This window comes from Haliotis rufescens, unplaced genomic scaffold (genome assembly GCF_023055435.1).
Source record: "Haliotis rufescens isolate VD_foot unplaced genomic scaffold, xgHalRufe1.0.p SCAF_11, whole genome shotgun sequence".
In the NCBI taxonomy this organism is placed as follows: domain Eukaryota; kingdom Metazoa; phylum Mollusca; class Gastropoda; order Lepetellida; family Haliotidae; genus Haliotis; species Haliotis rufescens.
The window spans coordinates 40,850,409-40,874,097 of NW_025963791.1; the positions used below are offsets into that span (position 1 = coordinate 40,850,409).

The 23,689-nt window shown below is 41.6% G+C and overlaps 1 protein-coding gene across 1 annotated transcript in view; it reads right to left on the reverse strand.

The window, feature by feature from the left end:
• LOC124142319 (general vesicular transport factor p115-like) overlaps positions 1–23,689 on the reverse strand; it is a 37,597-nt gene that overhangs the window by 2,988 nt on the left and 10,920 nt on the right. The window contains exons 5-22 of the mRNA XM_046510728.2: positions 23,342–23,445; positions 22,192–22,350; positions 21,477–21,597; positions 20,840–21,030; positions 16,334–16,409; positions 14,528–14,592; positions 14,037–14,125; positions 13,202–13,356; positions 10,619–10,824; positions 10,048–10,158; positions 6,890–7,011; positions 5,948–6,129; positions 4,592–4,710; positions 4,119–4,257; positions 2,893–3,008; positions 1,840–2,055; positions 1,485–1,640; positions 246–407 (exon numbers count right to left, since the gene is read on the reverse strand). Of these exons, the coding sequence (XP_046366684.1) occupies positions 246–407; positions 1,485–1,640; positions 1,840–2,055; positions 2,893–3,008; positions 4,119–4,257; positions 4,592–4,710; positions 5,948–6,129; positions 6,890–7,011; positions 10,048–10,158; positions 10,619–10,824; positions 13,202–13,356; positions 14,037–14,125; positions 14,528–14,592; positions 16,334–16,409; positions 20,840–21,030; positions 21,477–21,597; positions 22,192–22,350; positions 23,342–23,445 (2,489 nt within the window). The remainder of the gene's footprint in view (positions 1–245; positions 408–1,484; positions 1,641–1,839; positions 2,056–2,892; positions 3,009–4,118; positions 4,258–4,591; positions 4,711–5,947; positions 6,130–6,889; positions 7,012–10,047; positions 10,159–10,618; positions 10,825–13,201; positions 13,357–14,036; positions 14,126–14,527; positions 14,593–16,333; positions 16,410–20,839; positions 21,031–21,476; positions 21,598–22,191; positions 22,351–23,341; positions 23,446–23,689) is intronic.

Genomic DNA, 23,689 nt, shown 5'->3' on the forward strand with positions numbered 1-23,689 from the left:
TATCAATAATAATACACATGTCACTAGTTGTCGCAGCGCGCATTTATACAAGAACCAAAGAGACTGCCCATTGGTGTTACTGTTAATCCTCTACCTACAAAATATATTCCATACTATGTTCATCATTCAGCCTTGCTGTATAAGTATAAGAATAAGAATAAGAATCTATACTGAAACGTTGCCTTTACAGTAAGATAATGAAGTTGTTATCCATAAATGATGTCTACTTTGGCCACAATACTTACAGGATGCCCCAGTTCCTTGAGCTTGGCCTTGTAGGAAGCTATCTGAGAATCATTGTCCGCCAGTAGGACCAGAAGGTCCTCCTGCTCCTTCTTGATGGTCTCCAGCTCCTCCTGCACCTCCGCCTTGTCCACCTGGTGCAGCTCCTTCTCCTCCTCCAGCACCTGACATGAAACATATCAGTTACCTCCCCTTGAAGACTGTTGTCACACCCTGACAAGGATTAGATGTCAGTTACCTCCCCTTGAAGACTGTTGTCACACCCTGACAAGGATTAGATATCAGTTACCTCACCATTAATACTGTTGTCACGTCATGACAAGGATTAGATGTCAGTTACCTCCCCTTGAAAACTGTTGTCACACCCTGACAAGGATTAGATATCAGCTACCTCACCATTAATAATGTTGTCACGTCATGACAAGGGTTTGATGTCAGTTACCTCCCCTTGAAGACTGTTGTCACACCCTGACAAGGATTAGATATCAGTTACCTCACCATTAATACTGTTGTCACGTCATGACAAGGGTTTGATGTCAGTTACCTCCCCTTGAAGACTGTTGTCACACCCTGACAAGGATTAGATATCAGTTACCTCACCATTAATACTGTTGTCACGTCATGACAAGGATTAGATGTCAGTTACCTCCCCTTGAAAACTGTTGTCACACCCTGACAAGGATTAGATATCAGTTACCTCACCATTAATAATTTTGTCACGTCATGACAAGGAATAGATATCAGTTATACCCCACCTTGAATACTGTTGTCACATCCTGGCAGGGATTAGATATGAGTTATCTCCCCTTGAATACTGTCTTGCGTTCAATAGATCAAAACCTTATGTAGCATTTCTGAAAAGTGTTTGGTTCACTTAATTAAAATCCTATTTTGCCTGTTGAATACTGTTGTCAAACTCTAACAAAGATAAGATATCCATACCTACCCCTTCAATACTGCTGTCACACCCTGACTCAGAATAAATATCAGTTACCTCCCCTTGAATACTACCCTCAACCCTGGCAAGTAAGAAAGTGTACATGCTATATGCAATAAACAAGAAGTTGTTATCCACGTGTTATCCATAAAGCTGCATGTTTTCTTTCTTATTTGCCAACTTCTAGAATGCCAATCCAACAGTTAACCTGGCAAGGACTAAATTCGTCCTGTCTTATGCTACAGCCAGCAATATTACAGTTATACCTTGGTGGTCTGTAAAGTATAATCAACACAACACTCACTCGCACTTTTTCTATGTTGTTTAAGCTTTCTTCATTTGATTTTCTCACTCTTTCTTGTAATTTTTTGTTTTCCTCTTGAAGAGAATCTATTTTGGATTGCATATCTGAGTTGTCTCCCCCTGAGGGCGTGTTTGATACTTCTGTTACTTGTTGTTTCTGTAAGGCAAACACAGTTCATACTTTACACTGGGCACATTCAGCGGAAAACTGTTTCTAATCAGTTAAAAATATATTGAAATAAAACTACAAAATTTACATTCCATTTAACATGTTTACTTTAAAATAGCACTTAAGATGACAAACATACTAAACAAAATATTTAATTATTGCAGCCAGTAATTACATAATAACTTACTAATTCTTCTACTTGTTTATTTGCCGCTTCTAACTGGGATTTAAGTGATGAAAGTTCTAAGTCTCGGTCTGCTACTGTGCGTTTCACTTCCTCATGGTCAATGTTCAATCTATTAAGCGTGGCTTGCAACACTGCTGCTTCGTTAGGGTTATTTTCTTTATCCTCTTCTCCGCTCTGCTCGATGACTCGCGCCTCGGCCACTGTCAGGTCATTTTTCTGAACAAACAACACATACATCTAACTTTTAGGGATACTTATACATATACATAGGATATATAATCAGTGTGGTTTAGAATAGACTAATGTTGGTTTATAGTAGGTGAGGTGAAATTGGGTTTAACGTCGCGTCCAAGATTATTGCACTTATATAGCGACGTGCATGCACGTGTATGTGTGTGTGTGTGGCTGCTTGTACTAGTCAGGACTGATGCCGATTTATAGTGCTAGCTCACTGAGATACCATGCCGCAGTTTAACATGAATACCCCACTCAGACACAGTATACTGACTCCGAGCCGACCAGTCCTTGTTTTAGCCCCTTAATGCCGAGCGCCAGACAGGGTAACAACAAGTACAATCTTTTAACGTCTTTTTGTATGACGCGGCCCGGGATCGAACCCTGGACCTTCCGCTCTCCGGGCGGACGCTCTACCACAAGACCACGGAGGCGGTCTGGTTTATAGTAACAGAGCCAACCAGTTCATATTTTGTCCTCTTAATGCCATACACGAAGCAGGGAAACATGTACCATCTTTTAATGGCTTTTGGTATGATCCGTCCCGGAATCGAACCACCGACTTTCCTCTCTCAAGACAGACACTCAATCCACTAGACCACATAGGTGGTCTTGAATGAATAGGAAAGTTCCTATAAATAACGAACTCTTTACTATTAACATAATCATATCACAGTTCTAAGAATTATTAACAGCAAGGGAGGAGAATACAAATAAACTGAAGCTGCTACAGTATTAGTTTACTTGAAGACTTCATGAACAACACATGCCAAGTGTTTAATATTTCAAGCTGAACAATCCGACTGACAGATGTCTTACCAGCCTATCAATCTGTGTATCTCTCTGTTGTAATGATTCCTTCAGTTCAGATACATTCTTCTGTAGTCCTGCAATCTCCTCATCCTTCTTCCCATCCACCTGGGGATCCTTCGAACCTGCAGCCAATCAGAACACCCGGTCACAACAGGCATAGACATTGTTTATATGTTTGTTGTTTAATGCCGCACTCAGCAATAATCCAGCTATATGACAGCGGTCTATAATTAATCAAGACTTGACCAGACAATCCAGTGATCGATATCATGAACATCGATCCACGCAATTGGGATACGATATCGATCCCGTTAGTTGCCTCTTACGACAAGCATAGTCATTTTTTACGGCAAGCATGGGTTGCTGAAGACCTATTCTGCCCCAGATCTTACTTGGCTCTTTCATGACAATACGTGGGCATGTGAGGTGAAGGTCCAGATGACATCAATGTTCTCTAGTTGTAACTGGGAGAAGTCTTTCATGGGGAAGACCTTGGAAAATATGTACCTGACTGATGAGGATCCAGTCAGGACAAGCTAACTTGCCCTGATGGGTGACATCACAGGACATGGGCCGAGGTACAAGCAGCCAGAACAAGAGTGTGGTAGTATGCCATAATCCGCAATCTTCCATCTATATCAGGGGAAGCCCGTAAATAGTTTAGTCCTGGGTTGGCATGCTAGTGGTCAATAGCCACAGTTACGACCAAACATGTCAAGGTGGGTTGGAATGCATGTCAAGGTGGGTTGGAATGCAATCAGCCAGGTAACACACTGTGACCACCTGATCCTCAATCAGCCAGGTATAACACTGTGACCACCTGATCCTCAATCAGCCAGGTAACACACTGTGACCACCTGATCCTCAATCAGCCAGGTAACACACTGTGACCACCTGATCCTCAATCAGCCAGGTAACACACTGTGATCACCTGATCCTCAATCAGCCAGGTAACACACTGTGATCACCTGATCCTCAATCAGCCAGGTAACACACTGTGATCACCTGATCCTCAATCAGCCAGGTAACACACTGTGACCACCTGATCCCCAATCAGCCAGATAACACACTGTGATCACCTGATCCCCAATCAGCCAGGTATAACACTGTGATCACCTGATCCCCAATCTGCCCTGATCCTCAATTTGGCCCAGAAACCCCACAGAGGAACAAGCATAGGATTCTGGGGACACACCATCCCTAAAGGGATATGGACGAAGGGAGCTTCTCACCTTTCTTGGCTTTGTAGAGAGCGTTCTGGTCCTTCAACTGCTGCACCTGTTCTCGGAGTTCGGACAATTCTTTATTTGCCAACGTATAGCTAGTCTGGACCTCTCCTAGTTCTTGCCGAACCTGCTGTAGTTGCTGATCCTGCCACCAGAGGGAGTATAGGGTCACATGATGTAATAGAACACCAGTACCAGCCCCATACCTCTCCAATCGCTACATACATCTGTATCATGCATTACATTGTTTATATTATGTCTTAAGGTTCACAATGTGTATTGATACATGAGGTAGTCATATCATGATGACTTTAAACACAGTGTATGCAGTTAACATGCACAGGTACATACCTTTATGTAAATACAATCATAAAACAATCACCAGCCCCACCCCCATCACATACACCATGTGAGTATCATACAAACGTGAAACATCCCCTGGCAGGAACACCTGGTACATCGACAGCCGCTTCACACACCTGTTCTGTAATAAGCCCCTTGTACTTTTCCACGATCTTCTCGTGTTCATGTATACTAGCTGCCTTCTTAGTTCCCTCTGGTGTGCTGCTGTCGTCCGATAAATTTCGCAAAACTTCATCTGTAATATGACACAACACCACCATTCACACAGTTGGAGGGAGGTTTGCTAAGGGCAGTCTTCAACTCAAACCACTAGACAGAAGCCCGAGTCAAGTAACATTGTTTGTGTTAGTAAGCTAAGCTGGAAATACTTCATAGAATAACTAGTGGTGGGACCATACACTGATGCATCAGCCGATTACGACTTTTTACTTCTCGATACAAGTATCAATCACAGTCGCACACTAAGTAAAAAGTATCGATTCTTACTTTAAATGTTTTCTTGAGTGTTACACCAAACGCGTATTACTAGTGAAAATGAGTATGGAAATGTAAATTTTTTCATCCACTGAAATTTCCATACCTGCCAACTGTTAATCATTAGTGTCCCAGGTATTTGACTATCCTGTTTATGAAAAAGATGGCTTACGCACCACAGATTAATGCACATGCAAGTATCGCGATACGTACCAGATCGTGAGTGTTTATATGCACATATTTGTCCAATTTACTTCTCTGAAAGTATTTATATCACAAATTTCATATAACATTGTCAAAAGGTATTTTTGTTGGAAAATAAATTATTTCTAAGTGTGCACTTCAGGGACAAGGAACACATTTTAACTTTGTCATAGGCTGCCTAACATAAGGAACTTCGAAGCCTGTAATACGACACACATCTAATTATATTCCTATTCTGTTGTTGTGGTGAACATAAAGTATGCACGAGGGGAACCTATATCCTATCATAGAGTAACACCCGAGAAACCTGTGCACAACAAATTTATGTTACCACACACCGAACAATATTCCAAGTATATCTTGTGCATGCATGGTTTGGTCCAAACTAGTAAGAAAACCACAGTTTGGCATTTACCCACAACGTTCATTTTTAACATTCATCGAAAAATAGCAGACGGCAGAACAGAAACTAAGAGTTTTTTCTCCAAGTTCTATTTCATTCAGAAAATATTGTAAGTATCCGGAGAATCAGTAATTTGTGATACAAAATTGCCATTGGTATGTTGAAAATGTAATACCAACAGTTCGGCAGTGCAAGCAGGGAAAATAAGATGTACTTAACAAGATAGCAGGTGACTTGGTAAATAGAATGGGTCTCAGCCAATCAGACTCCAACATTCATGTGTGAGGTAAGATTAACATCCTGACAACAGTATAGAGCTTCAGGTACATACAACACGTCACCAGCTAGCTGTATAATGAGCTATACAATGGACAATATCCTATAAACTTACTTTCTAAGTATTTGAATAGCCTTGTGTATTCATAATCAAACAGAACCTCATTAGGCTGCTTGTGGTTGAGGTGGGGCCTCTTGGCAGCCCTTGTATAACTTTCATGCTTCAACACCTGGGAAAGTCGATCGGTGAAGGCCTCCAGTCCGATTCTTTTTTCAATAATCTGACGAAGCGAGGACCTAGAAAACATAATATAGGAAGTGTCACAGATTAATCCTGTTTCAGTTATAGATTAATTTCTGTAATCGTGGTAGATTTGGTATCAGTAGAAACTCAAAAGAGACATATAACACAGTTTATTTGTTTGTTGTTTAACGCCGCACTCAGCTATATTCCAGCAATATGACAGCGTCTCGACAATCCAGTGATCGATATTGTGAGCAACATTCCCCATCGCCCTGGTTTGAGGACACGTATGAACCAAGCCACTGATCCGATTGGTCGCATCTCAAGACCAGCATAGGTTGTTGGGGACCTATTCTAACCCAGAATCTCCATGTGGAGACCTGGAATACCCACTTCAGTAAACCCAACAGCTTAGGGACACAACTCATGGAAATGCTTGTCAGGTTCAGTAGAAGTGGCATACCAAACTTTCCTCTCATTAACAATATACAACATGAACTGCCAAGTATATCTGACCTCTGGCCACACAAAATTTGAGCTAAAATGGTGAAATTATGTTTGCCATGAATTCTTTAACCAGCTAAAGAAGTTGAATGCTCAAATCTGCAAACTCTTTAAGCATATTAAGGGAGTAGATCATTTAATCATATATAATATATATTCAGAAAAGGTTACTAAAGAAAAAGCGACTAGTTAGGCAGCCATTAAGTCATGGATGGGAAGCTTGTATGCTTGTAACTATAAACCAACACAAGCCCTCCACAGTATCATGAAGACACTCAACACAACGTGATCACATGCAAGGCTACTCACTTGGTGAAAGAATCTGTCTGATCATCATTGAAGAGTATACAAATGCCGAGAAGGATGGCACACAATCCCTGGACCAATGTCTCCTGCTCGTCCCCATCAGAGCCGGACACTTGGGATATCAGCTGACAGGGTCAAGGACATATGTAACAAAGACTGATGGGGTGTGTCTTGTCACGGTCAGCAATATTACAACCGTCAGAGGTCGTAAATCCTAAGGCAGGGGTAGAAACTAACATATGATAACATATTGCAAAACACTTAAAAATGGCAAATATTTACTAGTCCTTATGATACCTTAACTATTGGGCAGTTTGGCAAGGACTACAGGACTAGTGCCAATTTCTAACGCTGTAAGGGCTCTAAATTAAGTGAAGAGGGATGAACGTCATAGAACTTCCAATAGTACAGGGTTATCACCATGTGTGGTGGTTAATACGGCAAGTGTTATCGCCAGTGTGGTGGTGTATACGGCAGGTGTAATCACCAGTGTGGTGGTGTATATACGGCAAGTGTTATCGCCAGTGTGGTGGTGTATACGGCAGGTGTTATCACCAGTGTGGTGGTGTATAAAGGCAGGTGTTATCACCAGTGTGGTGGTTAATATGGCAAGTGTTATCGCCAGTGTGGTGGTGTATACGGCAGGTGTTATCACCAGTTAGGTGGGGTATATACTGCAGGTGTAATCACCAGTGTGGTGGTGTATATATACGGCAGGTGTTATCGCCAGTGTGGTGGTGTATATATACGGCAGGTGTTATCACCAGTGTGGTGGTGTATATATACGGCAGGTGTTATCGCCAGTGTGGTGGTGTATATATACGGCAGGTGTTATCGCCAGTGTGGTGGTGTATATATACGGCAGGTGTTATCGCCAGTGTGGTGGTGTATATATACGGCAGGTGTTATCACCAGTGTGGTGGTGTATATACGGCAGGTGTTATCACCAGTGTGGTGGTGTATATACAGCAGGTGTTATCACCAGTGTGGTGGTGTATACGGCAGGTGTAATCACCAGTGTGGTGGTGTATACGGCAGATGTTATCACCAGTGTGGTGGTGTATATATACGGCAGGTGTTATCACCAGTGTGGTGGTGTATATACGGCAGGTGTTATCACCAGTGTGGTGGTGTATAAATGGCAGGTGTTATCACCAGTGTGGTGGTGTATACGGCAGGTGTAATCACCAGTGTGGTGGTGTATATACGGCAGGTGTTATCACCAGTGTGGTGGTGTATACAGCAGGTGTAATCACCAGTGTGGTGGTGTATACGGCAGGTGTAATCACCAGTGTGGTGGTGTATACGGCAGGTGTTATCACCAGTGTGGTGGTGTATATACGGCAGATGTTATCACCAGTGTGGTGGTGTATATACGGCAGATGTTATCACCAGTGGGGTGGTGTATATACGGCAGGTGTTATCACCAGTGTGGTGGTGTATATACGGCAGGTGTAATCACCAGTGTGGTGGTGTATATACGGCAGGTGTAATCACCAGTGTGGTGTATATACGGCAGATGTTATCACCAGTGTGGTGGTGTATATACGGCAGATGTTATCACCAGTGTGATGGTGTATATACGGCAGGTGTAATCACCAGTGTGGTGGTGAATACAGCAGGTGTAATCACCAGTGTGGTGGTGTATACGGCAGGTGTTATCACCAGTGTGATGGTGTATATACGGCAGATGTTATCACCAGTGTGGTGGTGTATATACGGCAGATGTTATCACCAGTGGGGTGGTGTATATACGGCAGGTGTTATCACCAGTGTGGTGGTGTATATACGGCAGGTGTAATCACCAGTGTGGTGGTGTATACGGCAGGTGTTATCACCAGTGTGGTGGTGTATATACGGCAGATGTTATCACCAGTGTGGTGGTGTATATACGGCAGATGTTATCACCAGTGGGGTGGTGTATATACGGCAGGTGTTATCACCAGTGTGGTGGTGTATATACGGCAGGTGTAATCACCAGTGTGGTGGTGTATATACGGCAGGTGTAATCACCAGTGTGGTGTATATACGGCAGATGTTATCACCAGTGTGGTGGTGTATATACGGCAGATGTTATCACCAGTGTGATGGTGTATATACGGCAGGTGTAATCACCAGTGTGGTGGTGAATACAGCAGGTGTAATCACCAGTGTGGTGGTGTATACGGCAGGTGTTATCACCAGTGTGGTGGTGTATATACGGCAGATGTTATCACCAGTGTGATGGTGTATATACGGCAGGTGTAATCACCAGTGTGGTGGTGAATATGGCAGGTGTAATCACCAGTGTGGTGGTGTATACGGCAGGTGTTATCACCAGTGTGGTGGTGTATATACGGCAGGTGTTATCACCAGTTGGGTGGTATATATATGGCAGGTGTAATCACCAGTGTGGTGGTGTATACGGCAGATGTTATCACCAGTGTGGTGGTGTATATACGGCAGATGTTATCACCAGTGTGATGGTGTATATACGGCAGGTGTAATCACCAGTGTGGTGTATATACGGCAGATGTTATCACCAGTGTGGTGGTGTATATACGGCAGATGTTATCACCAGTGTGATGGTGTATATACGGCAGGTGTAATCACCAGTGTGGTGGTGTATACGGCAGGTGTTATCACCAGTGTGATGGTGTATACGGCAGGTGTTATCACCAGTGTGGTGGTGTATACAGCAGGTGTTATCACCAGTGTGATGGTGTATATACGGCAGATGTTATCACCAGTGTGATGGTATATATATGGCAGGTGTAATCACCAGTGTGGTGGTGTATACGGCAGATGTTATCACCAGTGTGGTGGTGTATATACGGCAGATGTTATCACCAGTGTGGTGGTGTATATACGGCAGATGTTATCACCAGTGTGATGGTGTATATACGGCAGGTGTAATCACCAGTGTGGTGGTGTATACGGCAGGTGTTATCACCAGTGTGATGGTGTATACGGCAGGTGTTATCACCAGTGTGGTGGTGTATACGGCAGGTGTTATCACCAGTGTGATGGTGTATACGGCAGGTGTTATCACCAGTGTGATGGTGTATACGGCAGGTGTTATCACCAGTGTGGTGGTGTATACGGCAGGTGTTATCACCAGTGTGGTGGTGTATACGGCAGGTGTTATCACCAGTGTGGTGGTGTATACGGCTGAAGGATACATAAGGCACGTTGGCAGAGTTGGACAGGAAGTGGGAGACGGAGATGGTGCAGTTAGACATCCAGCCACACATCAGCATGAGTAGCCCGATCCGTGTCTGCACCTTGCCACCCTGGGGAAACAAACACAACTTGTACAGGAACACACTCCGTGGAAGCAAACAGTTCTTATAAATGTTCATGTAAAATCCTTCATATTTGTATACTTGAATACTTATCCTGCAATACCCCTTAAAGCATTTACTGCTTGTTCTTGACAGTGAGAAAGAGCTGTGTGAGGTCTTGATGAAGAAGTTGTTCCAACTGAGAGGCTAAACCTATCACACAGCTCCCACGTGACCACAGAAGAGGCGACATCACTGATCAACACATTACTGCTGTCACCCATGGAGAAATGTCTACTGCTTGAGTCTGAGTGTTAATTTACTGAATCCTTTGCGTGTTTGCACACTTTAGTGTTTCTTTGTGACTATTATTGTGCCTACGGTTTTTATTAGATGGCATACTATACTAATATGAAAGAATCGGGTGCTCCTTATCATCTTTTGAGCAGTATATATTTTCTGGGCCTACCTGTGCCAGCATGTTGCAGCACTGCTGCAGCAGGGAGACGGGGGGGTTGCCAAGGGAGGTGGCTAACTGGACACGGAGCAGCTGCTCCTTCTGGGTGGGGTTCTCCAGGATGGCGTGCAACATGGCCGTCGCGGCAAACCAGTTGGACAGCGAGTCTCCGCTGAACAGACCTCCACACAGCAACTGACCAGCTGTGATGGTGTTCACTACAACACAAAGACAATACTGAAACATCACACATCTGCTTATTCTGGATGGTACTGTTCTACATGATTTGTTTCATGTTAAACACTCCACACAGCATTATTCCAGATATATCATAGCTGCCTGTAAATAATCCAGTCTGTACCAAACAAACCAGTGATCAATATCATAAGTAACCTTTACATCCCACAACTGTCGTCCTGCCCACCTAGTCTCCAAAACCATCCGCAAGATCCTCAAGAACCCTGATCCCAGACCCAGATCAGCCCCGTCGCCCATCAGAATCACCATTCCCTACCCTGTCACTCATCAGATTTCCCGCCTCATCAAGAACAAAGCCAACATAGGTGTCACCTTTTCCAGTGTCAAGTTAATCAAGACCTATCTACAAGTCAATGGCAGAGGCACAAGCAGTGTAAGTCCCAACCCCCGAGGATGTATATACCAGACTCCCTGCAACTGTGGCCACCAGTACATTGGAGAAACCCTTAGACCCCTCAACACCAGACTCAAAGAACATCAGACCTCTGTCAACAAACTAGACCTGAAATCTGCTATTTCCAAACACATCCTCAAGAACCAAAATAATAACATCATTTGGGAAGCCACCAAAGTCCTGTCTACCAACAACAACAACTGACGACAAACAAAACTACATGAAGCCATTGACATCAGGAGAACCGAGACCAGGGAAGATATCTGCCTAGTACTTGGGACTTACTGCTCTGATCTTTGTCAGTGCCAATTATCTAGAAGGCTTCCATTTGCGCATTGCTATTTCTATTCCTTTACCTATCAGTGCTAAGTACCCCCAGCCTCCTGTTTGCCCATTGTCCATTGCCATTTACCTATCAGTGATAGTTTAGTCCTGGCTTCCAGTTGTCCATAACTATCAGCGCTAATTACTGTAAAGTGTTGGCTTCCATTGTCTATTGCTAATCAGCTATCAGTGCCAATTATCTGTTGACTTCCCTTGTTAGTTTCCACCCCTTGTTAGTTTCCACATTTTGTTATCTTATTAATTTTGTTCTCCTTACAATGTACATATATATGCTCTCTGCCACATATCATTCATTCACCCGATGAAGGAGTAAGCATATATTCCGAAACGTTGTGTTCCTCATAATAAAAAGGTGACATCCATAAATTCTCTTCCTTAGTAAACACAATGTGTGTATAGCCCTCTACACAGCAGCACCGATATGTAACTAACACCATGTGTGTATAGCCCTCTACACAGCACCAGCGATATGTAACTAACACCATGTGTGTATAGCCCTCTACACAGCACCAGCGATATGTAACTAACACCATGTGTGTATAGCCCTCTACACAGCAGCACCGATATGTAACTAACACAATGTGTGTATAGCCCTCTACACAGCACCACCCATATGTAACTAACACAATGTGTGTATAGCCCTCTACACAGCAGCAGCGATATGTAACTAACACCATGTGTGTATAGCCCTCTACACAGCACCAGCGATATGTAACTAAAACAATGTGTGTATAGCCCTCTACACAGCAGCACCGATATGTAACTAACACAATGTGTGTATAGCCCTCTACACAGCAGCAGCGATATGTAACTAAAACAATGTGTGTATAGCCCTCTACACAGCAGCAACGATATGTAACTTACACAATGTGTGTATAGCCCTCTACACAGCACCAGCGATATGTAACTAACACAATGTGTGTATAGCCCTCTACACAGCACCACCGATATGTAACTAACACAATGTGTGTACAGCCCTCTACGCAGCACCACCGATATGTAACTAACACAATGTGTGTATAGCCCTCTACACAGCACCAGCGATATGTAACTAACACGATGTCTGTATAGCCCTCTACACAGCACCACCGATATGTAACTAACACAATGTGTGTATAGCCCTCTACACAGCACCACCCATATGTAACTAACACGATGTGTGTATAGCCCTCTACACAGCACCACCGATATGTAACTAACACAATGTGTGTATAACCCTCTACACAGCACCACCCATATGTAACTAACACCATGTGTGTATAGCCCTCTACACAGCACCACCGATATGTAACTAACACAATGTGTGTATAGCCCTCTACACAGCACCACCCATATGTAACTAACAGGATGTGTGTATAGCCCTCAACACAGCACCACCGATATGTAACTAACACCATGTGTGTATAACCCTCTACACAGCACCAGCGATATGTAACTAACACAATGTGTGTATAGCCCTCTACACAGCAGCACCGATATGTAACTAACACAATGTGTGTATAGCCCTCTACACAGCACCAGCGATATGTAACTAACACAATGTGTGTATAGCCCTCTACACAGCACCAGCGATATGTAACTAACACCATGTCTCTCACCGTCTGCCGTGGTGGGGAGGAGAGTCTGTACAATCTGGGACTGCCCCACTTCGTTCTTGTACAGGAAGGACTGGAAGCAGTACAACACCGCACACCGCAACAGGAAGGGCTGCTTCTCATTCACCATCGACATCAGCAACACAACAATGGCCGGTCTGGAAACAGTGGATTACAATAAACAAACATTGTCATTTGTACTCAATTCCAGAAACTTGAAATCAGTGAATGAGCAAATGAGGTTGAATGCTATGGCTTATGGTATTATGGGTATTCCAACTACCACAGGCTCAAAGTGTACTTCTGTTTTAATGCAGTGGCCTGTGGTATTAGAGCCTAATAGTGGTATTTCAGATAAGGATGTCATCATATACTGTGATATTAAAACATCAGTTCATTTTTAACATTGATGCAGCATTGTTGCAAAATTATGAATATCGATACTATATTAATAATTCATTGAAACACTGGAGACTAAAACCTAGTCTCTGAAACAAAAATATTTTAAAGAAACAACTGTTGTTAAATTATCTTTATAAAATATAACAAAAGCCATCCAGAGACTCTTCATTTTCAGAAACTGCAGTAATCTAGACTTGCCACCTATATAGACTTGCATGGGCTGTATAGGATATATTTGTTTCACAGTCAGTTCAACAGACTAGATGACACACCAAATCAGTTGTGGTAGGGACCCAAAAAAATAAAACAGTCCACAAACTGCAGCCATTTTTACCACCTAAAATAAGCTCCAGTGGTTCCCATCCCTAGCATGGCAGAGTTGTTGCAGGGGATATTCAGGTATGTAGCTATAGACCAGGGACATGCAGTGGCCTACCTGGGTGGGTTCGAGGGAGCAAGAACTGAGGCGAAGTATTCCTGGTTGGCTGGGTTCCCTCGGATAACCTCCGACACAGTGTTGATTGTCTGCGGACGAAACAAACACAGTAAGTTCAGGTATAAAAAATGTTGTGCACACAATGTAAAAACATATTGAAGTCATTATTATATATAAATATGTACACAATAATAAATTAACAAACTGCTTATTCAATTAGTGACAAAAAACTGAAGACACCAATACAAAATTGGTGACATTGTTCAGAGCAATAATTCAACAAAAGTCCAGCCCATTTTATTATCATCCAATCAGGAAACAGTTGTCCGTGAGTGGGGGTGGCCTATTTTTGAATAAAAACTGGCTTGGTTTTGCCAATCAAATGCCATGGAATCACTGGCAATTTATTTATTATCATTTTAACCTTTTGATGGAACTAAGCGATCTAATTTCAAAGTCTACAATAATGAGAGTGAGACTAGCAGACTCACCTCTGTCAGGACATCTGCAGGGACGCCGCTAGCCATCAATATCGAGCACAACTTCTTCAGAAGCCCTGCATTAAACAAATAAATGCTGTCAAATCTAAATTTACAGTTGTCAAAGCTAGTTTCAGGCTGTATTTGGTTTGTGTATCCCTTATGTGCATAGATCGATTATCCTTTGACAGTTGTCCGTACCCTTCTGATCATGCTGATACGCTAGTTCCTGCTTGTATTTGATGTATGCAACTATATGGCAGTCCTAGACAAATTCTGCTGTTCCGATCATGGAAAGATTTGCAGAAAATGTATACTGCAGAACTGAAGGAAAATAGTGGAATATATCTTTTGTAATCAATCAATACACTAATGCTCATTATTTTCATGCTGTCCTATCAAATTTCATACATATCGGTGACACTATTTATTTGCATAATTGTATGTCCTTATCCAAAAATAACTGATAACTGTTCATAATGACAGCTTGTAAAACTATTTTGTTTCGCATTGGATTCTAGTTTGAATTAATGTTTGAGGGGGAAATGAGTATGTTTTCACCAACCCATATGTGTATCAATAGATCCCTTTCACAATCTTTAAAACTATTTTTAGCAGACTGTCATCTTAATTTTGTTTGTTTCATGCCATATTACTTAACACAAGGAACGGTCAAAACAATGTATTGGTAAGGTGTCCCTATACAAAATAGAACAGAGGTATTTAACATTATAAAATTGGAAATCTAGTATTTGATATAAATATTGACCTTTATCATATAATTGGTAGGTTTCTCGGCAGGATAAAGCCAACGGATAAAAACGATATCCGTTGGGGTCATATGCGGATAGAGATGCAAATATCAAAGGTCAAGTAGGACTACTTTCACTGTTTATAAACAAACATGGCGTCGCCCTCGTCATTCTGCGATCGAGTCAGAATTAACCATCAGGAATCTGGATAAACTACAGGGATAATGGCTATCATTATCAACAGAACACTCTAATCAGTATCTAACTGTGACGTAGCTAAGGCATTTTATAAGTTTTGGCAACTTTGGAAATATAAATTTCGAAACAATTTTGCGAGGGCACAAGGCCTAGCCAAGCGGGACCAGTAGCCATATATCTGTACTTGTAGACCTCTGCGGCTTGAAACCTTCTCCACAAATTAAAATAGTTGGATTTGGCCGAAATATGTTTGAATTGTTACCTTGTTTCGTTTTGTCTCTGGGTGTACATTTGACTACACTTCTTAACGTTATAACAGGGCAGACCGACTGTCAACAACGTCTGACCGTGGCCGTGACGCCTCATAGACTAGGGTTAGAGTAGCTTCCCTTTGACAAAGGGCAGTTACTCTAGCGGACAGACAGATGGATTGCCGCGAAAGGCAATTAAAAACAACTGTTGTTTTGCGTATATGTTGCTTCGCCACTGTATAAAAAACAGATTTCAGTTGGAACTATATTGGCTACTGTCACTGTCCGACTGACACATCACTTACCCTGTGACGTAATAAATATTAATGCGCGCATTCCAGGAAAACTCGCAATGTTTCGGTAAAGGGAAAGAGAGGGAAAGCGATTTTAAAGCACAGAATTAAAGAATGACATTATATGATAAAGAGGTTATCACGCTTGTGTGTTTGGGGATGGTAAATATCCTGTATTAGGAATAAACACTATGTATTTAGCTCGCCAAGGCTCGCTAAATACAATGTTTATTCCTAATGCAGGATATTTACCATCCCCAAACACACTGGCATGATAACCTCTATATACATGGTAAAACGTTTTTTAGTTATGATACCACTTACCACATGAGTTCATGACCCTCTGACAGGAAGTCGTCTGCTGCTGAGGGTTGTTGGGAGAAACCATTGTTCGTACCAACTACAAGAGACGGCCACATGTCATACATACACATAGTAACCCTTCCCCGTAGGTTGCAGTGCAGTCTTGCTTGACAGTAATTATCATTGTGTGAAGAAGCAACCAAATGATCCATTTCACTTGCACAAAAATATACTTTAAACTTAATGCTTAGCAAACATAGTGAGTGAGTATGGTTTTGCATCGCTTTTAGCAATATTCCAGCAATATCACAGCAGGGGACACCATAAATGGGCTTTCACACATTGTACCCATGTCAGGAATCAAACCCGGGTCTTCGGCATGAAGAGCCAACACTTTAACCTCTAGGCTACCCGACCACCCCTTACTAAACATATCAATCTGTTGTTTGTATTGGTAATGCTAGTAAAAAACAGCTAACAAAGAAAAGAGCTCAAAAGCAGATATGACACAACTCGAAGCAATGTCAAAATTGAAAGCAGATCGAAACACTGAAAGGATATATTTGTAAAGAAAGATGACTCAATGTGGTGTTTCTCTTGGAAAAGAAGATGTTGATGATGATCGAGAACTGGAACATCTTGAACTAAAGATGTTGCACTGTTGTGATAGCAATAGAACCGAAGATGGCAATGTGATGATCTAGAACTGAAGACGCTAGGACTGATCTGATGGCAGTTCAAATGAAGATGTTGATGTGATGGAAAAAGAACTGACAATGTTGGATGATCTGGTGGAATTGGAGAACACTGACAGAAGGAACATGGTTGAGCAGCAGGAAGGAATAGTTGGACACGGACAGCTGGGATGTTTGCTGAGTGCTCCTTTAGAAAACAAACATTAAGTGGTCATGACACAGATCCCTAGCAATAATGTTCGTTTCTAACGATTACATGACAGATCCAGTTCTACGATTTGTATGACGAGGTGAGGTGAAACGAGGTTAAACGTCGCATCCAAGATTATTGCACTTATACAGCGACGTGCATGCACGGACTGATGCCGATTTATAGTGCTAGCCCCCTGAGATACCATGCTGCAGTTTATCATGAACATCCCACTCAGACACAGTATACTGACTCTGAGCCAACTAGTTCTTGTTATAGCCCCTAAATGCCGAGCCCCAGACAGGGTAACAATAAGTACCATCTTTTAACGTCTTTTGGTATGACGCCACCCGGGGTCAAACCCGGACCTTCCAGTTTCCAGGCGGACGCTCTACCACTAGACCACGGCAGTGGTGTTACGGCTTAGAATAACTATAACAATATAGCAGTATTGTGACAACACATGATTGGAGTAAGTGCTTAGAACTGCAGCTCATCACTACAGAGTGACTAAGAATGATCCGTATAGAAGAAAAATAAACAGATGGCCTTCATTTGTTATCTCAACACTTAGCATCAGTTAGCTGAACAAGGGGAGTGAGTATCTTGTGACAAGCAGCAGCTAGCAGCAGCATGGGTCCATGATGGTGAACGAGGATGAGTTGGGTGAGTTGGGGGAGGATTAATGCATGAAGCATCATCATGATGAGTTGTTAACGGAACTAAGCTGGGAATCATGGGAGAAGCACTTGACAGGGACCAGTGGGCTGTACATGTTACTAGGAAAGGCATTTTACCATGGTAACAACGTAGTAACCTGCACAGCATCATCACCTTGCCAACCCACTGTTACCAAGCAACCAATGCTACATGTGTGCGGAGCCAGAATTTTAGTGGACTCGCAAAATTAAATTCATAAAAAAATGCTGAAATGAACAGTAAAAATCAATAAAACAAAAAACAAAGCACTGTTCCAGAAAAATGAAATCAAAATGAACTTATTGACAGTAACCATGGCAACGTAAGCTCCTCTGACAAACACATTTCCCAGCAAGTACATACAATATACACTATTCACATTTGTACAATGATTCTCTAAAATCGTGCTAGGATACATGAAACCTTTGAGTAGAGACAATAAAATCAATTGAAAGTTGATCGAAGAGAAATTAAATAAACAGTAGGAAGAAGGTAAAGGAGGAAATGGAGAATGATGATGATGAAAATGATGAAGATGATGACAATGACGATGATGACGAGCAAGACACATGCTAATGACAGATCTATGATGACAGGACAGTCAGGACTGATCAACAAACACAGAATTAGAAACAAGTCACCATGCAAAGAGAGTGAGTTTGCGAGTTGGGTTTAACACAACTTTGTGACGGCCACCCGTAAACCCCCCCAACTCCCAACTCCCAACTCCCACACCCCATGCAGAGAGAGTGAGTAAGCGAGATGGGTTTAACACCGCTTTGTGGCGGCCAACCATAATCCTATATATATATATATATATATATATATATATATATATATATAAATACACACACAAAATTCTTAGTCCATTTAACTCTGGCTAGTGGAATTGATAAGCTTGATATGCGAATCATAAAAAGGTACTTCTTGTTCAACCATTTTACATTTTCATTATGATCTGACTTTAAGAGCTGAATGCAAAATTCAAATGAAACAACCCAGACCTACATGATAACCATGGTAACCATCACGTCCTACTCACATGACATACATGTGGCTAAGGTGGGAATGTCCAGACAAATATAACTGGACATCTGATGTCAATACCCCCGGCTACAGAGACACAGAAAGGGGAAAGAACAGTGTGGGAAAACATTAACAAGAATTGTCGCCAGTGTCCAACCCAGACCGCGCGATTGCGCGATTCACACTAAAAAAAATCAAGATGTTAAAAGACAAATAAATATTCTATATTGAATAGTTCTAGAAGTATTTTTGAGCATTTTAGTTCGTTTTAGTTTCTTTTCTGAAATCACACAATATGAATCGCCGACTGTCATTGCAGACGATCTTTTGATAGTGAAAATGTCTCGCAAAACAAAAACATTACAGACTTTTTTAATCAAAATAGATGTTCTAAAAAAGACAATAATGAAACCACAGTCACTGTAATTACTTCTCAAACTGAAGGGGAAATCGATCCCGGTCCTAGTGACTCAAAAAAGCAGTTCTTTATTCTGATCTGTTACACTTTTATATGATGATGTTCGAGTACATAATACAAAATAAGACATTTTTAAAGAAAGCAGTTATCCCCCCTACTTTTTCAAAATCCCCCCTATTTTCTACATGATGGGGGGACAAGTCTCCCTTGATTTTCAATTCTGGGTTGGACACTGTTGTCAGCAATGCACTCCATGCTAACTACCAGGGGGCTTCCAATAATACCTTCAGGACTCTCTTATGGACATATCTGACAAAAGACGTCAGCTCTTTCTTACACTGTCTAAACATGCCAAAAGCTGATTGTTCGGCTGAAAATTTGAATTGTCCCCTAGCTTCTAGAAGTTGTACAAAATCACTGTGATTCACAATACAATGGTAGCCATTGTCTGACATCACAATACAATGGTAGCCATTGTCTGACATCACAATACAATGGTAGCCATTGTCTGACATCACAATACAATGGTCGCCATTGTCTGACATCACAATACAATGGTCGCCATTGTCTGACATCACAAACTGTTTGCTACTTTGGGTTGACAGTGACATCACTTGGGACAGAAACAATTAATTTGGTGTTAATGGCACAAAGCTGATGCCAGACATTGTAACAGAACCCAGGCACTATCTTGGGGGACTTAGTCCACAATGGAATCCATGCAGAACTGTTTTATGTTTATGTTCCAAAATAGGACAAAGCATTATTGGAGAAGCCTAGTACTATTAACTCATGCTTTTCCATGCTAAATAGCACTTATACCATATTTGTAGAAGTCAAAGGTTTATTGGAACCAATCATTAAGGCTTATTGTCAGACATATCAATTCATAAATATGTATATATTTCTCTAAACTTCTACAACAGCAAGAGTCACACAGTACTGGGTTCAAACTGATACAAGATACAAGTTACAAGATCTAAAGGAAAACGATTAGACAGTGTAGCTCGCCTGCAATTTTATGTATTTCTCTGTATCAGACCATATGAAAATGTTCAAGTGAAAATGTTCAAGTTTCATCAGCAGAAAATTATTTAGATATATTCCTTGGATGGACATACAATATTTCAAATAATCAGAATTAGGTTCAAAGTGAGATGTTTTGACAAAGCTTCTAACAAACTTCAAAACACAACAGATTATGACAAATCCCTTTTCCTCACATCCCAATTTTTTCCCTCCTTATCTACTTAACATTTTGAGGAAATCAAAGTAAATATTTGAAATTAAATAAATAATAATTAGTTAGTTTTTTAAACCTACTGACCTAAATGTTTGGGTCAAAAATCTGTAAACCGAAAAAAGAAGTCTGGCCCTAGTTCCAATAAACCTTTGCTTTATTCAAAACAAGACCCATCCACCAAAAGTTGACCCATCTCCACCAAAATTCTGAGCACACCGGGTTGTTAGTTGTGTTAGTGGTCACAACGTCAACTCACTTGCAGCATCAGGTGAATGTTGGTAACTTTCTGAGCTGACCAGCCCCCCTGGGTGTTCTGCTGACCTGCGTCCAACTCAAAATACGGCTCTAGCTTCTGAACATAGCTACCCTCTTTGAAAAAATTCTGATTTGAAACGTTGTTCTTGAGTAAATTAAGAAGCAAGAGAAGACAATCTTCCACGACAATACCTGAAAAAGAAAACTGAAATGTTAGACATATAAACTGACTGGCGTAGCTTGTATCATTGCAATGAAACGACAAATGTCTTTAGTCAGGTTCACATAGTCAGAAAATGTTCGTAAAATGTATAATAATGAGGTGTTTGCTGACAGACCAAGGGCCATAGTCAGGGTTAAATCTGAAATTATCCCCTTGACATGCGGATCCTGGAATAGCTAAAACATTTGTCCAGCGAAATACCACACACGGCCACCTGTGGTGCCATATAGCCCCTGATTACGGGGCTTTAACTGCTAATAGCTGTCTTCCAAGCCAATCAATTACCGGTACTACTTTTCATTCAGCAATCATTGTGGCCATTGCATCCCCTTTGAGTAAAGCATGTATTTGGGACTGACTTGCCCCCCTGAATCCACACGGATGAAAATGTACATGTGCCCTGATCTGTGCCTACCACCATCACTGTTGCCTTCATCTCGGATGATCTCGATTAGACGTTCAAATGCATTCTCAAATGCAACAATCTTTTGAATGTTGGCGTTCCCCTTCGTGAGTTGAATCAATAACAACAGCGCCTGCACAATCAGAAGGAAAGTCAGGTGAACGTAGCTCAGAGAGCTTAATGCTTCTTCAGAGATAAAGTATCTGAGACAAATTCTACCCTGGAATCTCAAGAGGGTATTTCAGCAAACATGAGTTAACATGAGTTAATAAATAATAACAGTGAATGCTGCGCTATACAAATGCATATATTATTATTATTATTATTATTATTATTATTGGAAATTTAGTATCAATATATTAACAGATAAAAAATACCTTTGTAGACCTGACATTTGATGCTAAATATGATCTAGGTAGATCCAGTAAATATTTAAGATTGTATTTGTCTTTTTAATGTCCATCCTTCCCATAGTAATCTTAGTAAATGTGTCTGTGGTATTGAATTATTTATTAAGTGTTGATATTTATAAATTTGTATCAATACAGTATCAAAATAAAACTTTACCCAAATAGAGACAAGTAATATTGTAGTGATACATGTCCGGTCATATTGTCACATCTTCCAAAGAGTTTCTCTATCATGTGTCTATGTCTCCATACACTGGCACTGCAATCCTACTCACAACACGACATTCCGTCACAAGGTGCTTGATCCATGTACTCACATCATTCCTGATGATCTCACGGCTGTCGGACAGCAGGTCCATGAGTTTGGACACGCCCATGGGGCTGACCAGGATGCATTCCTGCAGGTGCTTGCTCTTGTTGGTCAGCAGGACGGTCAGCAGCTTCACCGTCGGCCAGCGCACATGGAAGTCATACTCCTACATTGGAGGAAACAGGTTGACCAATGTTAACACCAACATCACGGGGGCAGTTAGTTCAGTATTGTTTTGGTTAATGCTGCATTCAGCAATATTCCAGCTATATGTCATCAAACTGTAAATAAAAGTCTGGATCAGACATTCCAGCGATTGACAATAGTAGCAACTATCATTGGAGTATGATGCCCCAAGTCAGCCAAGTCACCACGCCCGATCCATGAAGCATGTTAAGTTGCCTCTTACAATCAGCACCCACAGGTTGTTGGGTGCGATACTATCCCAGACTCCCCACAGGGGTATCACAGGCTGTATTGAAACAACACTCAAAATAAGTTATAATTAGAACTGACATCAGGACACCCCCATCCCCCCCGCCCCTAAGGTCTTCACAGCATGAGGAACAATGACAATGTGGTATCAGGTCACACTAATTTTTATGAGTTCTTTAGATAAGCATGGAATACAAGGACCTATTCTGACCGAAATCCCCAAAGAGACGTGTAAACATATTCCAGTTCACATATAATACTATCATTAGATTTGACACAAATTCATACACAGATGAAGAGGGAGGTGAAAAGGGGTTTATCATTGCGGTCAAGATTATTGGACTTATATAGCAATGTGCATGCATGTGTGTGTGGCTGCTTGTACTAGTCCAGGCTAATGACAATATAACACTGAGATACCAAGCCACAGTTAAACATGGATACCCCACACAGACACGGAGGACTGACTGAGCCGATCAGTCCTTGATTTATCCCCTTAATGACAATGGCCAGGCATGGAAACAACGAAGTACCACCTATTATTGTCTTTGGGTATTACACGGCTAGTGACTGAACCATCAACTTCCCTCTCTCCATCCGCTTGACTATGTACTCGGTCCATTCATAGACAGATGAAGCTACTGAAAGTCAAGATAGTAGATACTACTCCATTATAAAATATTAAGCTTGACAAGCACAGGTTAATTCACAACGATCCTTACCTCCAAGAGAGAGAGCAGAAGCGACACATTCTCTGACTGCTTGATGAAGATTTCTGTAAACTGACCACCTAGTTCACTTGGAACGTGTGATGGCATTTCATCATCTGCAAACAGAGCGTGAACATTATGAAACATTTATAAGCAATATTCCTCATGTAGTCAGCACAGGCATCGTTTGTTGCTTAGTGCCACACTCAGCAATATTCCAGCTATATGACACTGGTCTGTAAATAATTGTGTCTGGACCAGACAATCCAGTAATTGATGTCATGAGCAACGATCTATGCGATGACATGCATCAACCAAGTCATCGAGCCTGACCACCTGATCCCATTAGTCTATTCTCAC